General features: G+C 46.8%; 1 protein-coding gene across 5 annotated transcripts in view; it reads right to left on the bottom strand.

The window, feature by feature from the left end:
- The window catches only part of LOC138164935 (metalloendopeptidase OMA1, mitochondrial-like), an 80,319-nt gene that overhangs the window by 10,440 nt on the left and 49,720 nt on the right, over positions 1-20,159 (bottom strand). For all 5 annotated transcript variants that reach the window (XM_069092914.1, XM_069092917.1, XM_069092916.1 and 2 more), the window contains 2 exons: positions 19,022-19,096; positions 8,134-8,283 (listed from right to left, as the gene is read on the bottom strand). In XM_069092914.1, the coding sequence (XP_068949015.1) occupies positions 8,134-8,283; positions 19,022-19,096 (225 nt within the window). The remainder of the gene's footprint in view (positions 1-8,133; positions 8,284-19,021; positions 19,097-20,159) is intronic.

Here is a 20,159-nt window from a genome sequence, read left to right as displayed (position 1 = left end):
GGGCTGGGCTGGGCTGGGCTGGACTAGGCAGGGAAAGGAGGGAGGGGAGGGAATAGAGGGGATAAGATGGCCCTATTGTGCTGGATGAAACAATAAGCAGGATGAATGCAGAGAAATATGTAAAGATGACATGAACTCAGGCCAGGTACCATAAGCAGAGACAGGAAAACAATAGTAAATGGAAAAAACAACCAGCACAAAACAAGCAAAACTGAAGGCTACAAAATTCTGAAGAATAAACAATCCCAAAGGCGAGACGTTAGAAGACCTCATTCTGTTCCTCTGAGAGGTCGGGGTTCAGAGGCGTGGACCAGAGCAAACAATATCGGACTTTTCAATATGTTGATGAGTTTTACTCTTTTTTTTCCTCTTTTCCTTTTTTAAAAAATTCTTTGTTTTAAGAGATGGCTTTCTGGGAGAGGATAAGGGAAAGACAGAGAAATCTACTTGATGTAAAAACAAAAAAGATCAATAAAAATACTTTTTAAATAATTATACAACTAGAATTATGAAAACAAATTACTGCTCTCACAAAGAACGAATCACAGGTGAGGGTGAAAGTAGCCAGTCAGAAAAAAGCATAATGTTTTTACTAATAATTCTGTAAAACACCGAGCTCTTGGGAATATTTCTTTCTTCTTCCTAAACTTGGAACTGAGAGTAAAAAGTACATGTCCATCGCATACCTGCTAACAAGAGTTAACAAAACTAATGACAAAAACCAGGTCACACAGCATGGCTCCTTTTGATCTGGGAATCAAGGTGGGAGGTTCATTATTCCTGATAACATCTACGAACTATCCACAAGTGACCTAACTACTACATACAACGCATGAGCCACAGAGAACTAGAGTGACAAACACAAATGAGTATGTTCACATTTCAAAGCTCTGGGTTAGAAATCTGCTCCTTGCTACCTGGAGCAGCAGCTGGCCCGGGTGGCCCCAGGGCCCCCTTCCAGCACTAGCCCACTAGTTCTTGTTTTCTGAAGACAGAACCACCCGGGACAGAGAACAGAACCAATGACACAGATTTTCTTTCTCCAAGGGAGAGGGCAGGCAAGGAGTGTTTCTAGAAGAGGATGATTTGAATTAGTTTAATTCCATTCAACACCATCACAAACAGAAATAAATGATTAAGTGCCTACTATGTGTGGGGTACCATACTGGACTCCAGACACACAAAGACAAAGAAGACTGTGCCTTCCCACAGGGAGTTAGCTTCCTATGGGAAGACACAGAAACATCAAATACACCCAAAAGAATAAATGATAATGGAGGGTATGAGGTATTGGGAAAGATGTCTGGCAGGAGCTGAGCCATGAAGGAAGCCAGAAGTCCAAAAGGCCGAGGGGAGGAGAGGGCACAGCTCAGGCAGAGGCTGGCCTGCATGAGGGCACAGAAGAAAAGGAGGAGAGGGAAGGAAGGGGCCACCAAGCAGCCCACATTGACTGGAATGTCACACTGGCAGCTGGGAGTGAAGTATAATCAGCCGGGAGAGACAGCTTGATGAGTAGTCTGCATGCCTTCTAACAGCAATGAGGAGCCACAGCAGCTTCTTGAGCAGTGGAGTGACAGACAAACCTACACTTTGGCAGCTCTGCAGCAGACAGACTGGAGAATGAAGAGCCTGGCAGTGAACCCCCTTCCACCTGGCAACCAACATCGTTAAACAAGGAGTGGCGTGGGTCACTGGTGACTAATCCTTTTGGCCATAGCAGCTCATGGAGACGACTTCTCCCAGGCACAGACAGGCGGCGAATGTGCCAGTGGAGAGGTTCTGCCCTGAGGAAGCCCAGAACTTCTGAACACATGAAGAGTATAGGACCAGCCTAAGTAAACACTCCAGAAAAAGCCAGGCCTGGCACCAGAATCTCCAAATCAGAAATTCTGAGACAAGATTCGTTAAATTCAGTTCAAAACCAATATGACTAGTCCTCCATTTACTCGACAATCCAGTTCCAATCAATGCTCCAAGCAAAATGGGCATCACTCCATCAGTGTCCTCCCAGAACTGGTCTTATACTCCATTTTTACCTTCTTTTCCTCCCTTTTGCTAAAAGCTACTTGTGAGCCTCCTGCCTAGCCTCCTACAGCCCTGCATTTAGTAAGTACCTAATGTTTGAGAAGTTAAAGTGGTTTTTGTCTTCTTTCATAAAGTATATAAATTATGTAAGATATATAAATAAATAAAAGGGATTATAAAATTCCTTAAAAAACAATGATTTCTTTTGCCATTACTAAGTTTACATATTCAAACCTTTTAATGTTTAGTGATAGCTGGTGGCACAGTGGATAAAGTCAGGAAAAGCCAAGTCCAAATCCAGCCTCAGACACTGACTAGCTGTATGACCTTGGGCAAGTCACTAAACCTCTGTCTGCCTCAGTTGCCTCAACTATCAATGGGGGTAATAACAGCCCCTACCTCCCCAGGTTGTTGTAAGGATCCAATGAATTCACAGCTGGGAAGCACTTAGTGCAGCATCTGATCCACATGGGTGCTATATCCAGCTATTATTATTAGCTATGATTGTTCCCCAAAAGGATTCTATGCACCCCAAATACTGTGAAATACGGACCACTGATACTGTGGCTATTGATTCAGTCAGAAAATAAGGGCAACAGACACCCAAACCTCTTGAAGATGCTGCCAAGTCCTGCTCATGGGGATCAGAGCGGACCTCAGCCTTCGGCCCCTAGGACACACCGGCTGATCTTGGGTTTGTTATCCTGGGAAGGAAACAGCTCTTCTGCTCTCCACCTCCACCCCAGACCTCACTGCCCCATTTTCTGGCCCCGCTCTTCCCTAGCTGTTCTCTCCTTTCCTCCAGGTGTTGAGTTGGACCCAACACCTTTCCCTGACGAGTTAAAATGTGCCCATAATACAGACTTTTAGAATCATCGCTGGTCTGCCAAAGCCTCCTCGATCCCCCAAACAGCTGCAGGGGGCTGGCATACAAAGACACCAAAGTAGCCCTCAGACTGCCTGTCTGCCCCGCTCCTTCTCTGGCCCTACACATCCTTGAGAAGGTCTTTCGCATCATTTCTGAAGCGACTCTTCACTGGCCATTAGGTCACTGGCAGGGTTTTTCTCCAGATGCTGGGACAGGCTACAATTTTAACCACACAGCAGCACCAGGAGCACTGGGAGGGAGAAACACTGGTGCTCTGAATTAGCTGGTAAAAGGAGCTCCTGGGGAGGAAAGCCTTCCAGACAGCACACCCTGCGGCTCATCTGCAGGAGCTGCTTGTGGCCCCCAAGAGTCACAGGCCCAGGAGGGACCAGAGATGGGATTTGAGCGCAGCTCTCCTTCATCCCCCATGCCATGCGACGCGTCTATAAGGAGAGCACTGGTATTGGAAGGTGAAGCAGGCTGGGGTCACTGAGCACTTTCTGGGCTCCCGGAGGTGGCCCAGGATGCTCCTCTTCTCTGCTTAATTCTGAGCCCAAAAGCTTTCCATGTGTAATGGTTGTCCATGCTGACAGGCTAACTCTGGTCTGGCTACTTAAGTGCGTGCCACGATCTGGGCCAACAAGAATTCTTCACCCCCTGCATTTCCCTATACAGATACAAAGCTAAACTTTGCTTCATGGCCACATATCTCACTGCATAGGGGCCCTAGGGTGCTCAGGGATTGAAAGCAATCAGCACAATGTCATCCACAAAGGAGAGACTCTGTACCTAAAATGAAAACCTACAACAGCATCTCTCTGAGAGAGAAAACGGTGGCACAGGAACTACATGTCCCCCAGGCGTCCACGTCCACTTCTCGAGCCTGAAGGACTTCGGCCACTTAGAAGTCAGGAGCAGCGGGAGATCAGGACGATGAAGAGCCCTCTCCTCCAGGCTCCAGGAAAGGGCAGCTGCCCCCGGCACCTCCCAAGGCTGAAGAACGTGCCTTTGGCCATGATGGCCTCAAGGGTCTGTTGCTGGTACCATCTTATCTTCTCCTGCTACTGTGCCCTCCCCCACCAGGATTTCACTCCCTCTCAAGTATTTATGGAGCTGTGAGCTAGGGAGCATGAGAGGTGAAGGAGAGCCCTAAGACCTGGTCCCTGCCCTCAAGCAGCTGGAATCTAATGAGAGAAATAAGGCATGTGTGCCTGTGTGACAAGGCAGTGAGCAAGGGTGGGGAGAGACAGACAGAGTGTGTGTGTGTGTGTGTGTGTGCACATATGTGCATACGTGTGTGTGTGGTCAGTGCCCAATGCAAGGGACACACAGGAAGGTCTGCAGGTGTTCATAGGGGGAGAGAGATCACTCTGGGCTCAAACATTAGGGTTCCTGAAAGTTATGGACCCAGGCCATGCCTGAAGGCCAGGGTTAAAGAGCTCAGCCAGGGCTAGACCACAGTGTTCCTGTGTGCATGTACACTGTAGGGAGCCAGTGGCATTTTTTAAGGAAGTAAATGTCAGACTTGGTGGCTGGGCTGGGCTGGTCAGTGGGGCCCAACTGCACTTTTCCCCTTTTCCTCTTTGTTATAAGAGATGGCACTCGGGGTATGGGAAGGAAATGTCTAGAAAAGAAGGTGACATAAAACCAAAAGAGAACAATAATTTAAAAAAAAAAAGAAAGGAAACAATGTGAGTTAAATGCTTTAGGAAATTAGTCTGGCAGGAGTACTCGGATGGCTTCTAAGAGCCAGGGCAAGGAGGACCAGTGAAAAACCCTGCAATGCTGTGCATTGGCTAGTGACAGAGCAGAAGCCTTCCTGCGGGCCAAGGCTGCGGAACGAAGCAAACCGTGGGAGGAGCATCATAAAGGAAGCAGGAGGATGTGCAGCTTGTAAGGCTGCGGGGAGGAGATGTCCGAATCTGAAGAGAACTCCTGGGTGACCTTGCCTTCCCACGGCTGCATCACGAGAGGACGGCTGATGTGATGGGGGCTGTTCGAAAGCTCTGTCTTCTCAAAGGGCTGCAGACCCAGAAGCAGGACCACTTCTCCAAAGACACATACACACAGACACGTGCACAAATGCACATACATGCACACACACACACATTCACACACTCACCCTCACATGCGCACACACACGCACACACACACGCACAAACATACACACCCTCTTTGGAGGCAAACAAACAATCCCTCAGCTGAGAGCAGGCCAGCCAGCCCAGGTGAAGCAGTAAGACACCCTGAGCCAGAGACAGGAAGCAGCAGGGGTCAGGAAGCCAAATCACCACCTCCATCCTGATCCCCTCCCATCCCCTCAGACCCAGTGGGGATAAGCCCAGTGCCCTGGGGAGAGCAGTGCCCCTGTGACCAGCAGCTCTGCTTCCAAACATCCAGGGAACTAATCCTTTGCAGTCATCTCCACACTTAGCACCATGCTTTGCACACACTAAGAGGTTAAAAAAGAGCTTTGTTCATGTGCTCATTCATTCGCCTAGTAGCAAGTTCACAAGGCCAAGAAGAGCCCACGCGCCAAGCTGATGCACCAAGTTGTAGCTCCCCACATGGAAGAAAAGCAGCACTGCCTGGACTGATGGGTCCACACAGGGGCCACTTCTGGCCTACAAGTCATAAGGGACAGGAGTGATGAGGAAGGAGGGGAGGAGCAGAAGGAGCAGAGGAGATGAGAGACTGAAGCAGCGCATGGGACTGACCAGAGGCAGATGTGAGAGGGCCGTGACCCGGCCCACGATGGAGAGAACAAAGGACAGTGGAGAGATGAGGGGAGAAGGCAGCCGGTTCTGGCCGGCAGGGCTGCTCTTCAGCCCAGCATTCTCCATGGTGAAAGGTTCCTGGGGAGGCTGGCAAGCACCTCACAGCACAGAACACCAGGCCCTCGAGAACATCCGCATCCCCTGCTGCACCGGCCCCACCTGGCGGCTCAGCAGTCTGGGGGGCGTCTGAAGGTGCCCAGGATTATGGATAATGAATGAGACTGATGCATCTGCTTTGCCCCAGGAGAGACAAAAGGAAGGACAGGAGCGTGCCAGGCACAGCGGAAACCCCCGCAGAAGGGAGGTGAGGGTAGGAAGGGAAGGGGAGAGAAGAGAGGAAACAAAATCTGAAAATACAAGGAGAAACAAGATAATGGAACAGGGAAGACAAACTTGCTCAACTCTTGGTCTCGTGTCTGCTTTCTCTGTCAAGGGAAATGATTGTTGGACTGAGAAGGGTTAATGAAAATGGGGAATAAAGCATTGCTACCCCAGCCAAAGCAGGGGCTAATAGGAGAGCAGCCACCTGCCCTTGCCCAGCTGACCTGGACCGTCAGCTGCAGGAGAACTGACAGAGAGAACTCAGGAGCCGCTGTCAGTGATTTCTGAAAGACTGGAGGGTCACAGGGTGAGGGCAGGAAAAGGGTTGTCCTGATCCCCCCACCCCCCACCGCCCCAATAAAGGAAAATGGAATCTGTAAACCTGAAGTGAAACTCTGACTCCTGGGGAAATTCAACATATAATAACAGTCAGTGGGGAACGATCATGAATAGGGAAAGCCACAAGAAGCCACATCATAAACAAAGAAACAAGAAAAGAGGAAAGACATGTCCTCTACAGCAAGTGTCTCTGATAAGGCCTCATCTCTCCAATACATAGAGAATGAGGCAAACGTACAAGAATACAAGTCACGGAATGATAAGCGGTCAAAGGATATAGAGGCAGCTTTCCGACCAAGAAATCAAAGCTGTCCACAGCCACATGAAAACACATTCCAAATTACTACTGATTACAGAAGTGTACATTAGAACAACTCTGAGGCGCCACCTCACACCTATCTGATTGGCTAATGTAACATAAAAGGAAAATGCTGGAGGCAATGTGGGAAAGTTGGCACACTGATGCACTGTTGGTGGAGTTGTGAACTGATTTAGCCATTCTGGAGAACAATGTGGAACTAGGACCAAAGGGCTATCAAGCTGCACATACCCTTTGATCCAGCAATACCACTATGAGATCTCCATCCCACAGAGATAAAAAAAAAAGGGGGAGGGGGTGGGGGCAGGAAGGACCTGTTTGTACAAAAATATTTATAGACGCTCTTTTTGTGGTGGCAAAGAATTGGAAATTGAAGGGAGGCCCATCCATTGGGGAATGGCCAAACAAGCTGTAATATATGGTTATGATGGGTCTGTGGAACCCTGAAAGGCCAGGGGGAGGTTGGGGGAATAGGGCATCTGGAGTGGGAGAGGTTCATGGCCTTCAGTCAGAGGAGGACCATTAGGTATTAGAACATAATCCCCTCCTAGGGCACAGGACTCTCCTAGATATCAGCACCCTACCTGTATCCAGAATCAAAGGCCCAGTTACCCACACCCTAATTATGGCTCCAATGACAAGATCAATATGAATTAATCTATGTGATAAGAAAGCCAAAAAAGGTATGCCATGTTTTATGTCAGTGTTTATAATAAACCTGCCTCAACTGGAGTACCTACACTTTATTCTAGATTCACGATTCTCCATAAAAACACAAGAGGATGACCCTTCTCTAGACCAATACTCAAGGAAAAGGCCAAAGATTTTTAGGAGCAAAAGCAGTTGGCCTGCACCAAGGGTAATATTTGCAGAAGAGTTGCTTCCAAGTTTCCCAGTGATACAGGTCTTTAGAAGGCAGAGTCAATCACGACCGGCTTGAATTCTGCGGCTTTTTCAGGAGACAATTCTTAGTGCCATCCAGACATGGAATAAAGCACCAAGTCAGACACTGGCCTACTTGGTGACACTCTCCCCATCCTGACCAGGCAGGCACCAGGCTGCCAAGCTCCTCAGCACTGCAGCAGAATCAATGAAGGCTGTTTGTTCTTGCATGTGCTGATACCACAGGTTCCCATAAAACAAAACCTCTGCTGACTGGAGTTTTCAAAGGGGCCGCACATTTCACTGCTGCTGGCAGAGCACAAGCTGAAGGCTGAACAGATATATTTCTCATCACTGGATCTACCATCTTTTTGTACCAAGTGATTATTCCAACAGGTGTATTCAATAGGAACAAAGCTAATAAACATCACAGGCCTCACCCTGAGAAAACGAAAATCTGGAAAAAAAATTTTTTTTATCACTTCCTAGTCTTAATATAACCTCAGGGATTGAGTTTCTGAATGTGGGTGTTAATCAGCATATAACAGAATTTACAGTAAACAATATGAAAAGAGCGTTTCTGGCCTAAAAACTTGTCTGCTCACCTGAGGTATAAGTCGTTCCAAGTGCTCAGCTCGGTTCTCATGAGAGGGATGCGTTGACAGCCATTCTGGTAACTTAGGCTCACCCAGAATCCTATCTGCAAACTCCAGCTGCTGCCAAAACACTGAACTTGCTCTGACATCCACACAAGCCTGCAAATAAAATGCAGAAGGCCAGGAAATCAGGTTAACTCTCTAAGGACACATTAGGGAAAAAACACACAAAACAATTTTGTGGAAGAAAATGGACACACATAAGGCAGAAGGAGAAAAAAGCCACACAATTCACAGCAATATCAGTGCATACATGTCATCAGGATGCAAGCTCTGCTGACGTGCACAGTACGCAGAAAGAGCGACGGGCTGGGAGGCCACAAAGCTGCGTCCAGCATTGGCTATGCTCCCCGTCACCGAGGGGCCGCTCCTGCACAAGGAAACCAGACTAGAGGTGGGCTGACTTTACATAATCAAGAAAGGCAGCATGAGCAGCTAAAAGTCATCCAAAACATCTTTAATTGACTGCATCAGCATAACCTTCTCCACATTAAAATTTCTTAAGTAAATGCTGTACTAAAGAAGTTACTATATTTCAAATCTGGAACTTGTTCCTTTATTCTAAGAAATCTGAGGAGGAAATGATTATAGCAGTGACCAGAAGTACCACTGGACCATCCTGGATCCTCTGATAGCAGCAAAGATGGAGGCTGGTAGACAGTGGACAGCACGATCAAGTCCCCTGCCAACGCCCACAACCATTCTTGACTCTGGGCTATCAGAGCATAAAACTGCTAAGACACCTTAAGGAGAAAAGGATTTCACAGTAAATATAGCACAACACTCCACTTTCTATTGAAACTTGACAACATCTCTAATGTCTGTTTGTGACACAAGTAGAGAAAATACCAACTACTTTCCATCATCAACAACAATTAAGCTGCTGCTAGGAACAAAGCCTATTTCAGATGCAGCTAAAGCTCAAAAATAACCAGATTTGTTCCTTAACATCCAGTTCACCCTCCTCTCTGCTTCCTGAGAAAACAACAAAAATGCCATAGTATAAAACAGACAGTGCAAAATGCTGCTTCCAAAAGTTTTCATAAAACTAAAAGATGATTTGAAAAGAAGTGACTAGAATATAGTAATCTCCTATTTCAGAGCCCTGTTGATCTAGTCTAGCACCATACTATGTTAAAAACAAATGCCTGGAGAAAACCCATCATAATCAGTCACCTTCCACAGTTCATGAGGCATCTGGCTAGACAGGTTTGTCCGGTGTATCTCTAAAGGACACCACTATCATATCTTGCTCAGCACACAAAGAGTTAATCAAAGCACAACGAAATTATGTCACTGTTTTAATCTCTAACAAACACAGCTGAAGACAATCTTTAAAGTAATACTTGGTATGCAGAGTACATCAGAGGAACAAATTAATCATCCCAACAGACTAAGATTCCAAAAGGAACTGAGACATCTGTTTGAAAATTAAGATGGAGGTATCCTCGTTTCTCTATACTTTGTAAAACTAATTGCAAAGACACACTAAAGGAAGGTGAAATTTTTGAAAATGAATATGTCACTTATATTTATTCCCTCCATTTATAAAAAGTAAAAATGACCTGGATTAGGTATGAAAATAGTCATTTTTAAAATGAAGTGGCTGCTGGCTACCAGTCCAACTCATTTTTCTAAATAGGAATTGGAGGGTATGAGATCCAAGTGGGAGAAAGTCAGCATCAACCGTGTCAAGAACATAGAAGGGGAGAAAGACAGGGAGCTGATTTCACTCTTTAGCCTTGGGACTGAACCCCTACCCCTTCAGGGCACTCACTATGAACAAACATGGTCCCAGAGCTATGGTCCATCTGGTCTCGTCAGGAGGCCACCAATGACATCAATGGGGTAAATAGGATCCAATTTAATTCAGCCTACATTACCCCCAGCCCCTGGTCGGGCCACAATACTCTTCTGGTCACCTGGGAAATTCTGAACTCTGGAGGCTATGTCTATCATCACCAGGCCTGAAGCCAGTCACCTAGGGCAACAGCACACAATGTCTGAAGATAATTAGAAGTCTGAGTACTCCAGAAGTAGTTACATGTGGTGGCTATTCCAGGCAAACTGCCTGTAGCCAAAGACTCACCAGAAATACAAAGGGAGAAGTTGCTCCACAGGCTACTTCGGATCCCCCTGAGCTGTCGCTGCTCCCTGTGGAGGCTTCTACCTCCTCTCCACCCCAGGTGGCCCCCAGAAGGCCAAGCAGCAGACAGACATCAGTATTGCTACAATTTGGTCCCTGTCACAGATTCTGTGATGAATCTTTCCATGGCCTTAACTTTAACAACTACAATGAATCACAAAGACCACTTCAGCCATGCTTGGACGCTGAGACTCAGCATGTCAGAAGTGTTACCTGAGCACCCCTATTCCTTTCCCAGTGTGGACACTGATGGCCACAGAGCCTCATTCATGGGAAGGAAGCAGGTGGCAGGAGCTCAGCAGGTGGCAGACTGAGGAAAGGACTGAGCCAGGAAGCTCTCTGGGCCTGCTCACCACAGTGTAACCCCAAGCTACCATACCAGAGGAAAGCACAGTAGAATGCTTCAGCACAGGCAGGAACGAGACCAGGAAATCTAAGAGGAAAGCAAACACTGCCCAGATACTGGCACAGTTGCACCCCCTTCACATTCAGAGGCAGCCCACCTCCCCCACTGGAATCCCCATCATCATTTGTTGGGGGTTTCATCATTTTGCCTCATCGGCCCTTCTGCAGGGATTTCTAGGGCACTAGGCCAGTCCACTCTTGGCTGAATCTCATGTCTCTGGCCAGTCCCATGACGGCTTTCAGTGTTGGGGCCACTGCAGGATTAATGACAGATCTGCTGACAAATGGCTGCATCGATTTGCAAGTCACTCCATGTCTGCTGATGCCCCTCTTATCATTTCAAGTTTAAATCTGATAAGAATTCCGGCTCCCCAGTCTGGGAGGGGCTCGGAGACTTTCCACCAGGCACTTTGTGGTTCACTTCATGTGTTTGCTGGTCAGCCATCTCATTAACTCTCAGAGTAGTACCTAACCCGATCTGATAAAAGTCTATCAAGTGCCTACTACGTGCCACGCCCTGTGCTAAGCACTGGGGAGACAACCCCCAGTCAATAAAGAAAGATTTCAGAAGGACATAAAGAATCTCACATTTAATGGTGGAAGCCATCAGCCTCAAAGCCACACGACAACAGCCGAGATCAGATGCTCGGGTGACGGAGCCAAGATAGCGGCCCAGAAGCAGGAAACTCTTGACATCCCCCCACAACTACCTCAAAGACCTATCAAATAGGACTCTAAACAAACTTTAGGGTGAGAAAACCCACAAAGTGACAGAGAGAAACAAACCTCCCCCTGAAGGAAGCCTGGCAGGGAACAGAGCCCAGCCCTGAGTGAGCCTGTGCTTTTAGCCCCAGGGTGGCCCCGGCTGAGGGACTTCAGGAGAGTGGATCACCAGCACCTGTGTAGGTTTCTAGAAATTTCAACCCATAGAGTTGCCAAAGACAAAGTAAAAGGTCAGTGTAGAACTCTGCTGGGACTGGGGCAGACTAGGAGCAAGGCCTGGCCCCCAGAGAGAGAAGCAGTGGAGACAGAGCTGCAGCCACTTCCACATGGCTGCTTCAGAGCTCCTAGCCTGCAAATTGTAGGGGGGCCAAGCAACCATTCAGAGGGTGATTGCTCTTGCTTTAACCTGCCTGGATCTGCATTGTGGTCTTAGGTGGTGGTCCTGAGGTGTGTGACCCATAAGCCAGCTTATGGGGGCTATAGAGACAGGTGCCCTCCTAATAGCTCTGGCAGCTGTAAAAACCCCAGTGATTTTGGGACAAAGTTCTCCCCTCTGGAAGCAAAGTTCTACCATGGCAAAGAGCTCAAAAGTCAAGTAATTGGCTACCAATATGAGCAAGCAACGGAAGCAAAAACAGACAATATAATCCTTTTTTGGGGACAAAAAGTATCAAGGCATGGAAATGGAGGAAGACATCGAAGTCAGAACTTCTGCACCAAAAGCTTCCAAGAAAAATATGAATTAGTTACAAGCCAAGGGGAGCTCAAGAAGGATTTTGAAAATCAAGTAAGAGAAGTAGAGAAAAAATTGGGAAAAGAAATGAGAATGATGCAAGAAAATCATGAAAAGAGAGTCAACAACCTGACTGAAGAAAATAACACCTGAAAAAACAGACTAACTCAAATGGCAAAAGAGGCTCAAAAAGCCAATGAGGAGAAGAATATCTCAAAAAGCCAAATTTGCCAGATGCAAAAAGAATTTCAAAAGCTCACTGAAGAGAATCATTGCTTCAAAATTAGACTGGAGCAAATGGAAGCTAATCACTTTATGAGAAATCAAGACACTATTAAACAGATCCAAACAAATGAAAAAAATTGAAGGCAATGTGAACTATCTCATTGTAAAAACCACTGACCTGAAAAACAGATCCAAGAGAGACAATTTAAAAGTTACTGGACTACCTGAAAGCCGTGATCAAAAATGAATCTAGAAATCACCCTTAGAGAAATTCTCAAGGAAAACTGCCCTGACATTCTAGAACCAGAGGGCAAAATAGAAATTGAAAGAACTTACCCATCACCTCTTGAAAAGATCCAAAAAGAAAACTCCTAGGAATATTATAGCCAGGTTCCGAAGTTTTCAGATCAAAAAGAAAATATTACAAGCAGCCAAGAAGAAACAATTTGAATACTGTGGAAACACAATCAGGATAACACAAGATCTAGCAGCTTCTATACTGAGAGATCGAAGGGCTTGAAATATGATATTCCAGAGATCAAAGGAGCTAGGACTAAAACCAAGAATCACCTACCCAGCAAAACTGAATATAATGTTCCAGGGGAAAATACGGTCATTCAATGAAATGGAGGACTTTCAAGCATTCTTGATGAAAAAACCAGAGTTGAGTAGAAAATTTGACATTCAAATGCAAGAAGAGAAGCATAAGAAGGTAAACAGGGAAAAGAAATCATAAGGAATTTCTCAAAGTTGAACTATTTACATACCTACATACATATATATGTCTATATAGAAGGGTATATGTGCATATGAATACATATGTGAGTGTATATATGTGCACAGGTATACATAGAGGGCACAGGACCAATTTAATAGGAAGGGATGATATTTAAAAGGTGAAATTAAGAGGTGAGAGAGGAATATAATGAGAGGAGATGGGGAGAGACAGAATGGGGTAAATTATCTCATATAGAAAAGGCAAGGGATAACTATCACAATATAGGGAAAGAACAGGAATACAAAAGGGAATGGGTCAACCTTACTCTCATTGAATTTGGCTTAGGGAGGGAATGACATACACACAAAATTGGGTATCTTGCCCTACAGGAGAGTTGGGGGAAGGGGATGAGAGGCAGGATGATGGAGGGGAGGGGAGGTTGGGGGAGGGGGAGGGTAGTTAGAAGTACGCAATTTTGAAAAGGGACAGGGTCAAAGTGGAAAATAGAACAAGTGGGGGGCAAGATAGGATGGAAGGAATTATAGTAAGTCTTTCACAATATATCCACTATGGAAATGCTTTGTGTAACTACACATACACAACCTATATTGAAGGGAAAGAACTGGAATTCAAAGTTTTAAAATCAAATGTTTTAAAAAAATTACCATTATTTTTTTTACATGCAACTGGGAAATAATATACAGGAACTGGGGTATGGAGATCCATCTTGCTCTACCAGAAAGTCAGAGGGGTGATGGGGGCAGTGGCACTGCTGTTTTGGGGTGATGGGTAGGGGAAAGACAGGGAGAAAATGTGTAACTCAAAATCTTGTGGAAATGAACAATGTAAACTAAAAAATATAAAATTCAATTAAAAGAAATGATAAAGATGAAAAAAAATAAAAAATAAAATCAGACTCTCCTCTCACTTCTCTGGATCTCATAATACCCCCATCACTCCTGCAAACTGTAAAGTGTGCCTCCATCACCGGGAATCTACAACTCTTAATCAATGAAATGATCTCTGGCGATTCCCTCCTGGTCCTTCCTCACTGGGTGTCCTGCTGCACACAGACTGACCTCCCAAGCTGGCTCCAGCTTGTGACAAACAAGCCATGACCACAAGCAAGTCCCTGCCCCTGAGAGCCTCAGTTTTCTCCCTGAGAGAATGGGGGCAGACAGGGGCAGTTAGGACTGGATTGTCTCCAAGGTTCCTGTCCCCTCCCCAGAGCTCGGATCTCAGGATCCCCGAGAAGGTGGATTCCTGAAGTCGCCTGCCATTTCTCTCCTCTTCTCACTAGATGGTGCTGTCTTCATAGTTTTCTAGCCCAGGATGAGAAGAAGCAGCTCCAAGAAACAGGTTTTCTATTTCAGACCAAAAGGGAAGGTTTCGTAGGCTCAGGAGAAAAAAAGTGACGTGGCAGCCTGATGAGGAAATGGGGCATAAAAGCAAGACCACTGTATGAGGAATCAAGCTGCCTTGTAGGGGCAGGGTTGTTTTCATGGCCAGACACTGTGGGCAGCTCCTTTCCCACTGAGAACTTAGGAACCACCAGGCCAAGCCTCACTTCCTCAGACTTCGGCCGGATCCCAGATTTTCTCCATGCTAACTGGGTGACCCTGAGCCAGCCCCTTTGCTTCTCTGAGACCCTGGCACCCCACCCGAGCCTCCTGGGGAAAGCACATAGAAAGTAATGACATTGGGCTCCCCAAGACTGAGTCTGCCAACTGCCAACCATGAGGACTTGGCCATTTCCAAACTGACCACTGGTCAAAGAAGAGAGGAGGCACAGGGGCTGCAACCTTCGCTGGTGGAGAAAGCAGCCTGGCAGTGGAGTTCCAGGTCTTTCTTGGGAGCAGATTTTTCACCCTGTGACATGGCAGCCACATGGATGCTCAGAGGAGGGGAAAGTTGGAAGGGACCAACGAGGTCAGTGAGGCCAAACCTCTCGTGTTACAGATGAGGAAATGGAGACCACACACACCAGCATGACTCCACCTGTTTGTCTGGTGCACCTCTCGGGCAGGAAAGTTTCAAACATCCATGACTTCATCCCTCTGGGAGTCCTCCCACCAACAAACTGTGCCTACCAATCTTCTAACCAAGCGGACAGTCCTCAAAAGCTGCTGTGGCCCAAACATTCTGTGCCCCCGCAGCCAATGGGGGAATAAGCTTCTCCAGGCTTGGCCAAGCTGGTCTAGCCCTGCACCCACGCTGACAGCCTCCCCACTCTGTGAGGACCTGTTGGAGCTTGTGTTTGCTTGGCATGTAATCACAGGGAACCCAGGATCACCACCATGCCACAATGAGGCTGGGGGGGGATACAGGGCATCAGGGGGGCACTTAAAGTGATTTTTCAATCTAGAAAATAATTGCAATAAGACATCTTCCCAAGTGGCTTAAAGAAAACACTTCAAGAACATCTGCAATTATTGTTCAAAATGTATGTCATATGTGTAAGAGCTGGTGTCCATTCATAAAAATCCATCATCAAGAAATAACGACCAGCAGAGAAAAGCTGAGCCCTTTATTCCAGACAGCACAACTGCTGCCCACCCCAGTGCCACCCTTTCCTTATGGAGACACTACACGTTCCCTTTAGGGACACAAGGGCATCTCCTGGACAACATTAATACCCCACCATGAGGCAACGCGGCCACAGCCCAGCCAGGACGGACCCTGGATGCAGCCCCTCCTGAAGGCTGCCAGCGTGTCCAGACCCATCCGAGGGGAGCGCCACTGGGTCTGTAACAGGAAACCCCAGAGTCACCTCTGAAAACCTTCCTTACAAACTATGACTGATGAGGGCGTGCATGTATTTCTCCAATGATTATATAACCGGGATTCCTTTTCTTTTCAGGGAGGGTGGGGAGAAGTCAAGTCTGCTGGCTTCATTCTAAACTACATTGATTGAATGGAGTAACTCGAGAGTTCATCTGTTGGATTATTTGTGCAAGACGTGAACAGCCCTGGAGAGGGACTGTCGTCCTCAGGAATGAGACGGATCTTCGTCTATAAAATGAAACACAAATGTGGAGGGCCAAGAGGCAGCATGAACAACGGCGCCCTGGCTCTGGGGCTTCCCATGAGGTGGCCTTGTAGGGGTCACTCAGCCTGCTGAGACTCAGCCTCCTCACCTGTAAAGTGGGCATGGTGATAATGGCACCGCTGACTTCACAGGGTCATGGGCTGTAAAACTGGAGTCTGCATAAACTAACATTTATGCAATCTACAACCCTTATTTTAAGAGAAATCAAATATGAGAAGAAAACTATCTCAAATGTGTATGGCCCCTGATGGCTTACACATCACTTCTGTAATAGTCCTTTCTTTCCTTTCCTTCTCTCCTCTTCTCTCTTCTCTTCTCTTCTCTTCTCTTCTCTTCTCTTCTCTTCTCTTCTCTTCTCTTCTCCTCTCTTCTTCTCTCTTCTTCTCTCTCTTTCTCTCTCTCTCTCTCTCTCTCTCTCTCTCTCTCTCTCTCTCTCTCTCTCTCTCTCTCTCTCTCTCTCTCTCTCTGTCTCTCTCTCTCTCTGTCTCTCTCTCTCTCTCTCCACAGTGCACAAAGAGCTGGGCCTACAGTCAGGAAAACATAAGTTCAAATCCAGACTCAAACACTTACTACTGTGTGACCTTGGCCAAGTCACTCTACCATTTTCTGCCTCAGTTTCCTCCTCTGTAAAATGGGCATAATAATAGCACCTACCTCCCAGGGTTGTTGTGAGGATCAAATGAGATCATGTCTGTAAAAATCCTTCCTTAGCACAGTGCCTGGTACACAGTAGGTGCTATCTAAATGGGAGGAGGAGGAGGAGCAGGAAGAGGAGGGCTCCTCCCAGATCTACAGATACCTCAGTCCCCCTTCTGTCCCGAGCCCTGGTCTCCCATCACCATATGCCTACTGAACACATCAAACCAGAGGTCCCAAAGCCATCTCACATTCTACGTGTCCAAAATAAACCTCCCCGCTGTCTCCCCAGACCCTGTGCCGCTCCCAAGTCCCCCTCTCCTGTTTAGGGCAGCGCCATAGCCCTCCCCCACTTTGTGGTCCTCACTCTCCAGTCCAGCTGCCACATCTTGTCCCATCTGTCCCCACCCCTCAAGTCAGCAACAGGCTCCTAAATGACATCCTGCCTCACGCCTCTGCACTCTCAACAGGAGGGGCCGAAGGAACATCCCTAAAGCATAGGTGAGGCTGTTCAGTGTCCTAAAACGCCAATGGCTCCCTACTGCCTACTGATGTGACACATCAGTTCCCGTTTGGTGCTGAGGTCCCTTCACCAACCCTTCTGCCTTATTCCATCGCCCATCTGTTTGTGCACTTTGTGGTCCAACCGGATCTGGACCTTCCTGCAGGTCCTGCAGCATGTTCTTTCCCACCTCCAGGCCCCCAGCCCTGGAAGGGACTTCCTCCTCCTCTCTACCTCTTCCAGTCCATGAGAACATGCCTGAACTCCACCCCTAACCCCACCTGATGGAGATTCTGAATACGCCTTCATGTGTATTCTTTGTCTCCCCAAATCAAAGGCAAAGGTTGCTTCATGACGCTTTCATATCAAGAAATTCCAAGTCCAATGCTTGGCACTCAGTAGGAGCCAAATGAATGTTCACTGCGGTGGGTCTCGCCCAATGCAGAGTTGGTTAAGTGATCTGTGCATGGTCACACCTCCAAGTAGTAGCTGGGACAGAACTTGAACCCAATTCCTCCAGCCCCCAAGTCTAACATTTCTCTGATTACACCAGAGGTGGGGAACCTGTGGCCTCAAGGCCACACGTGGCCTTCTAGGTCCTCAAGTGTGGCCCTCTGAGTGAATCCAAACTTCACAGAACAAACAACAGCCCAGACTGTGCAGTAGCACCGAGTCATGGGCCCTGCTGGCCTGGAAATCAGGGAGGCCCTTGTTTGATTCCTGCCTTGGGGGACTGTGGGACCCTTGGCCAATCTGGGTCTCACTTTTCTCATCCATAAAATGAGGATAATAACACCTGTAGTACCCACCTCCAAAGTTGTTATAAGTAAATAGAATCAAGATGCTGAAAAGTATGTCCAACATTTCGAAAATCTTCCGGCACCTGCACAATGTCAGTGACAAGGCCCCTGAGGACCTCATGATGGAGAGGGCGGTCCACATCCAGAGAAAGAGCTGCAGAGTCTGAATGCAGAGTGAGGCAAACTACCTGCTCTCCCTCGTTTGTGCTTTGTTTTGTTTTCTTCCTTCCTTCTCATTGTTCACTACACTGGTTATAGTTCTTTACAACTTGACCAATATTTAGTGGGAAGGTATTTGCAGAACCTATATTTGATTACATGCTGCCATGGTGGGGAGGGGGGAGGAGAAGGAAGGGGAGAAAATTTGAAACTCAATGGATTGTGGAACTGAATGTTGTCAACTAAAAGTAAGTAAATAAATTAAAAAAAAAAAAGAAAAAAGAAAATGACCCTGAGAACAGTCAGGGACAAGGAGAAGCCAGAGATAATGTAGAAGGAACAGAAGAAAATCTGATTTTAAATTAATTAAATTAATTTTAAACCATTCTCCATTTTAAAACCGTCATTTTCATGACAAATGTCCACGTGCAGAAGATACAGTGTGCACAAAATCCCTTCCCCTAGCAGGAGCCTAAGGTTCCTCCTCTTGGGACACCACCCCTATTTAGTTTATGCCGGACTTGTCCCAGCCCCAGGCAGATGTTCCTGGAAGATAATGCTATAAAAACAACTTTTCAAGTACAACCAACTTTATGACCTACACGCCTTCCCAAATAAGAAAACCTCTCCTTGTGAAGCATCACCACCCCACAACACTGGCGCTAAACAAGATCCTCAGCTCATTCTTGGGGAGGCGGGGGGGGAGGGGAAGGGGGGCTTCTCCAAGCCAGTTCTGCCTACCTTTGCTGCAAGCTGCAGTCCCACTTTGTCAGCTTCTACCTCCAGGGTGCGACTGTAGGGTCTATCAAATACATACTGGAAGAAAGATGACATAAAATCTGTTAACAATCTGTATTCATAACGTCAAAGAAACACGATTTTTCCTCATTAGGACTAAAGGGTATTTTATTCATTTTAACAGATACTTCAAGCGTGTAAGATGAAATGTGTATATTCCTTATGAAGATTTAACATTTACTGAGCATCACTAACAAAGAAGACGGGGACAAAGTACATGCTGTAGCCTTCATTCCCTCTATCAGGTATGAATATCTATCTTGTTAATGATAGGTGGGTTAATTTCCAAAAGGGAAATGAAAATTTACAGAGAACTAACATCTGCAACCTGCTAAGATCAAGTACAAAAATAAAGTCTAATTCTGTGAGGCAGAGGAAAAAGGGTTGGCTCAGAAGTCAGAAGACCTGCATTCTTGTCCTAAATCTACCACTAACTCACTGTGTGGCCTTGGGCCTACCCCTTACACTCCCTGACAACTTCTTCCTCTGTAAAATGGACACAGTAATACCTGCCAGAAGGCTGCTGTGATGAGCAAACAAGACCGGCAGCTTGGTGGTGTCCCAGCAACTAGAGCCTGGGCCTAGAGTCAAGAACCCTGTGTTCAAATGCTACCTCGACAGCAGCTATGTGACCCTGGGCAGGTCCCTTAGCCCCTTGGTGTCCCAGTGTTCTCACTACAAAGAGGGAATAAATAACAGGAGCCCCTGCCTCCCAGGGCTCTAGGAGGAGATAGTTAAACTCTGGGTCTACCGTGCTCTGCAAACCTAGAAATGCGAGAGATTAAGAAAACACACCTGAGAATGCCACAAACACCGCCAAGCACATAAGCAGATCCAAGGTCTTCCCCTGCGTTCCAAAGCATTTTCCATGTTCAATTCTGTTCAACTGACACTTTGCTTCAGACATACAATGCTATGAGCTAGGGACATACAGCTAAAAACTCCACATTTCCTGCCCTCGCAGAGCTTAGACTCTACTTAAGGAAAACAGTCTTTAAACACATCCATCCAGAAGGAGGAGACCTGACCTGCCAGGAGTGGAGACCAGGAGACACACAGGGCAGTGGTGCACAGGAGAGAT

Source organism: Petaurus breviceps, unplaced genomic scaffold (genome assembly GCF_028583685.1).
Source record: "Petaurus breviceps papuanus isolate PSGF00001 unplaced genomic scaffold, PetGlider_PUasm1.0 207, whole genome shotgun sequence".
Lineage (NCBI taxonomy): Eukaryota > Metazoa > Chordata > Mammalia > Diprotodontia > Petauridae > Petaurus > Petaurus breviceps.
Note: the sequence above shows the minus strand (reverse complement) of the source record. Positions and strands in the feature narration are given on the sequence as shown.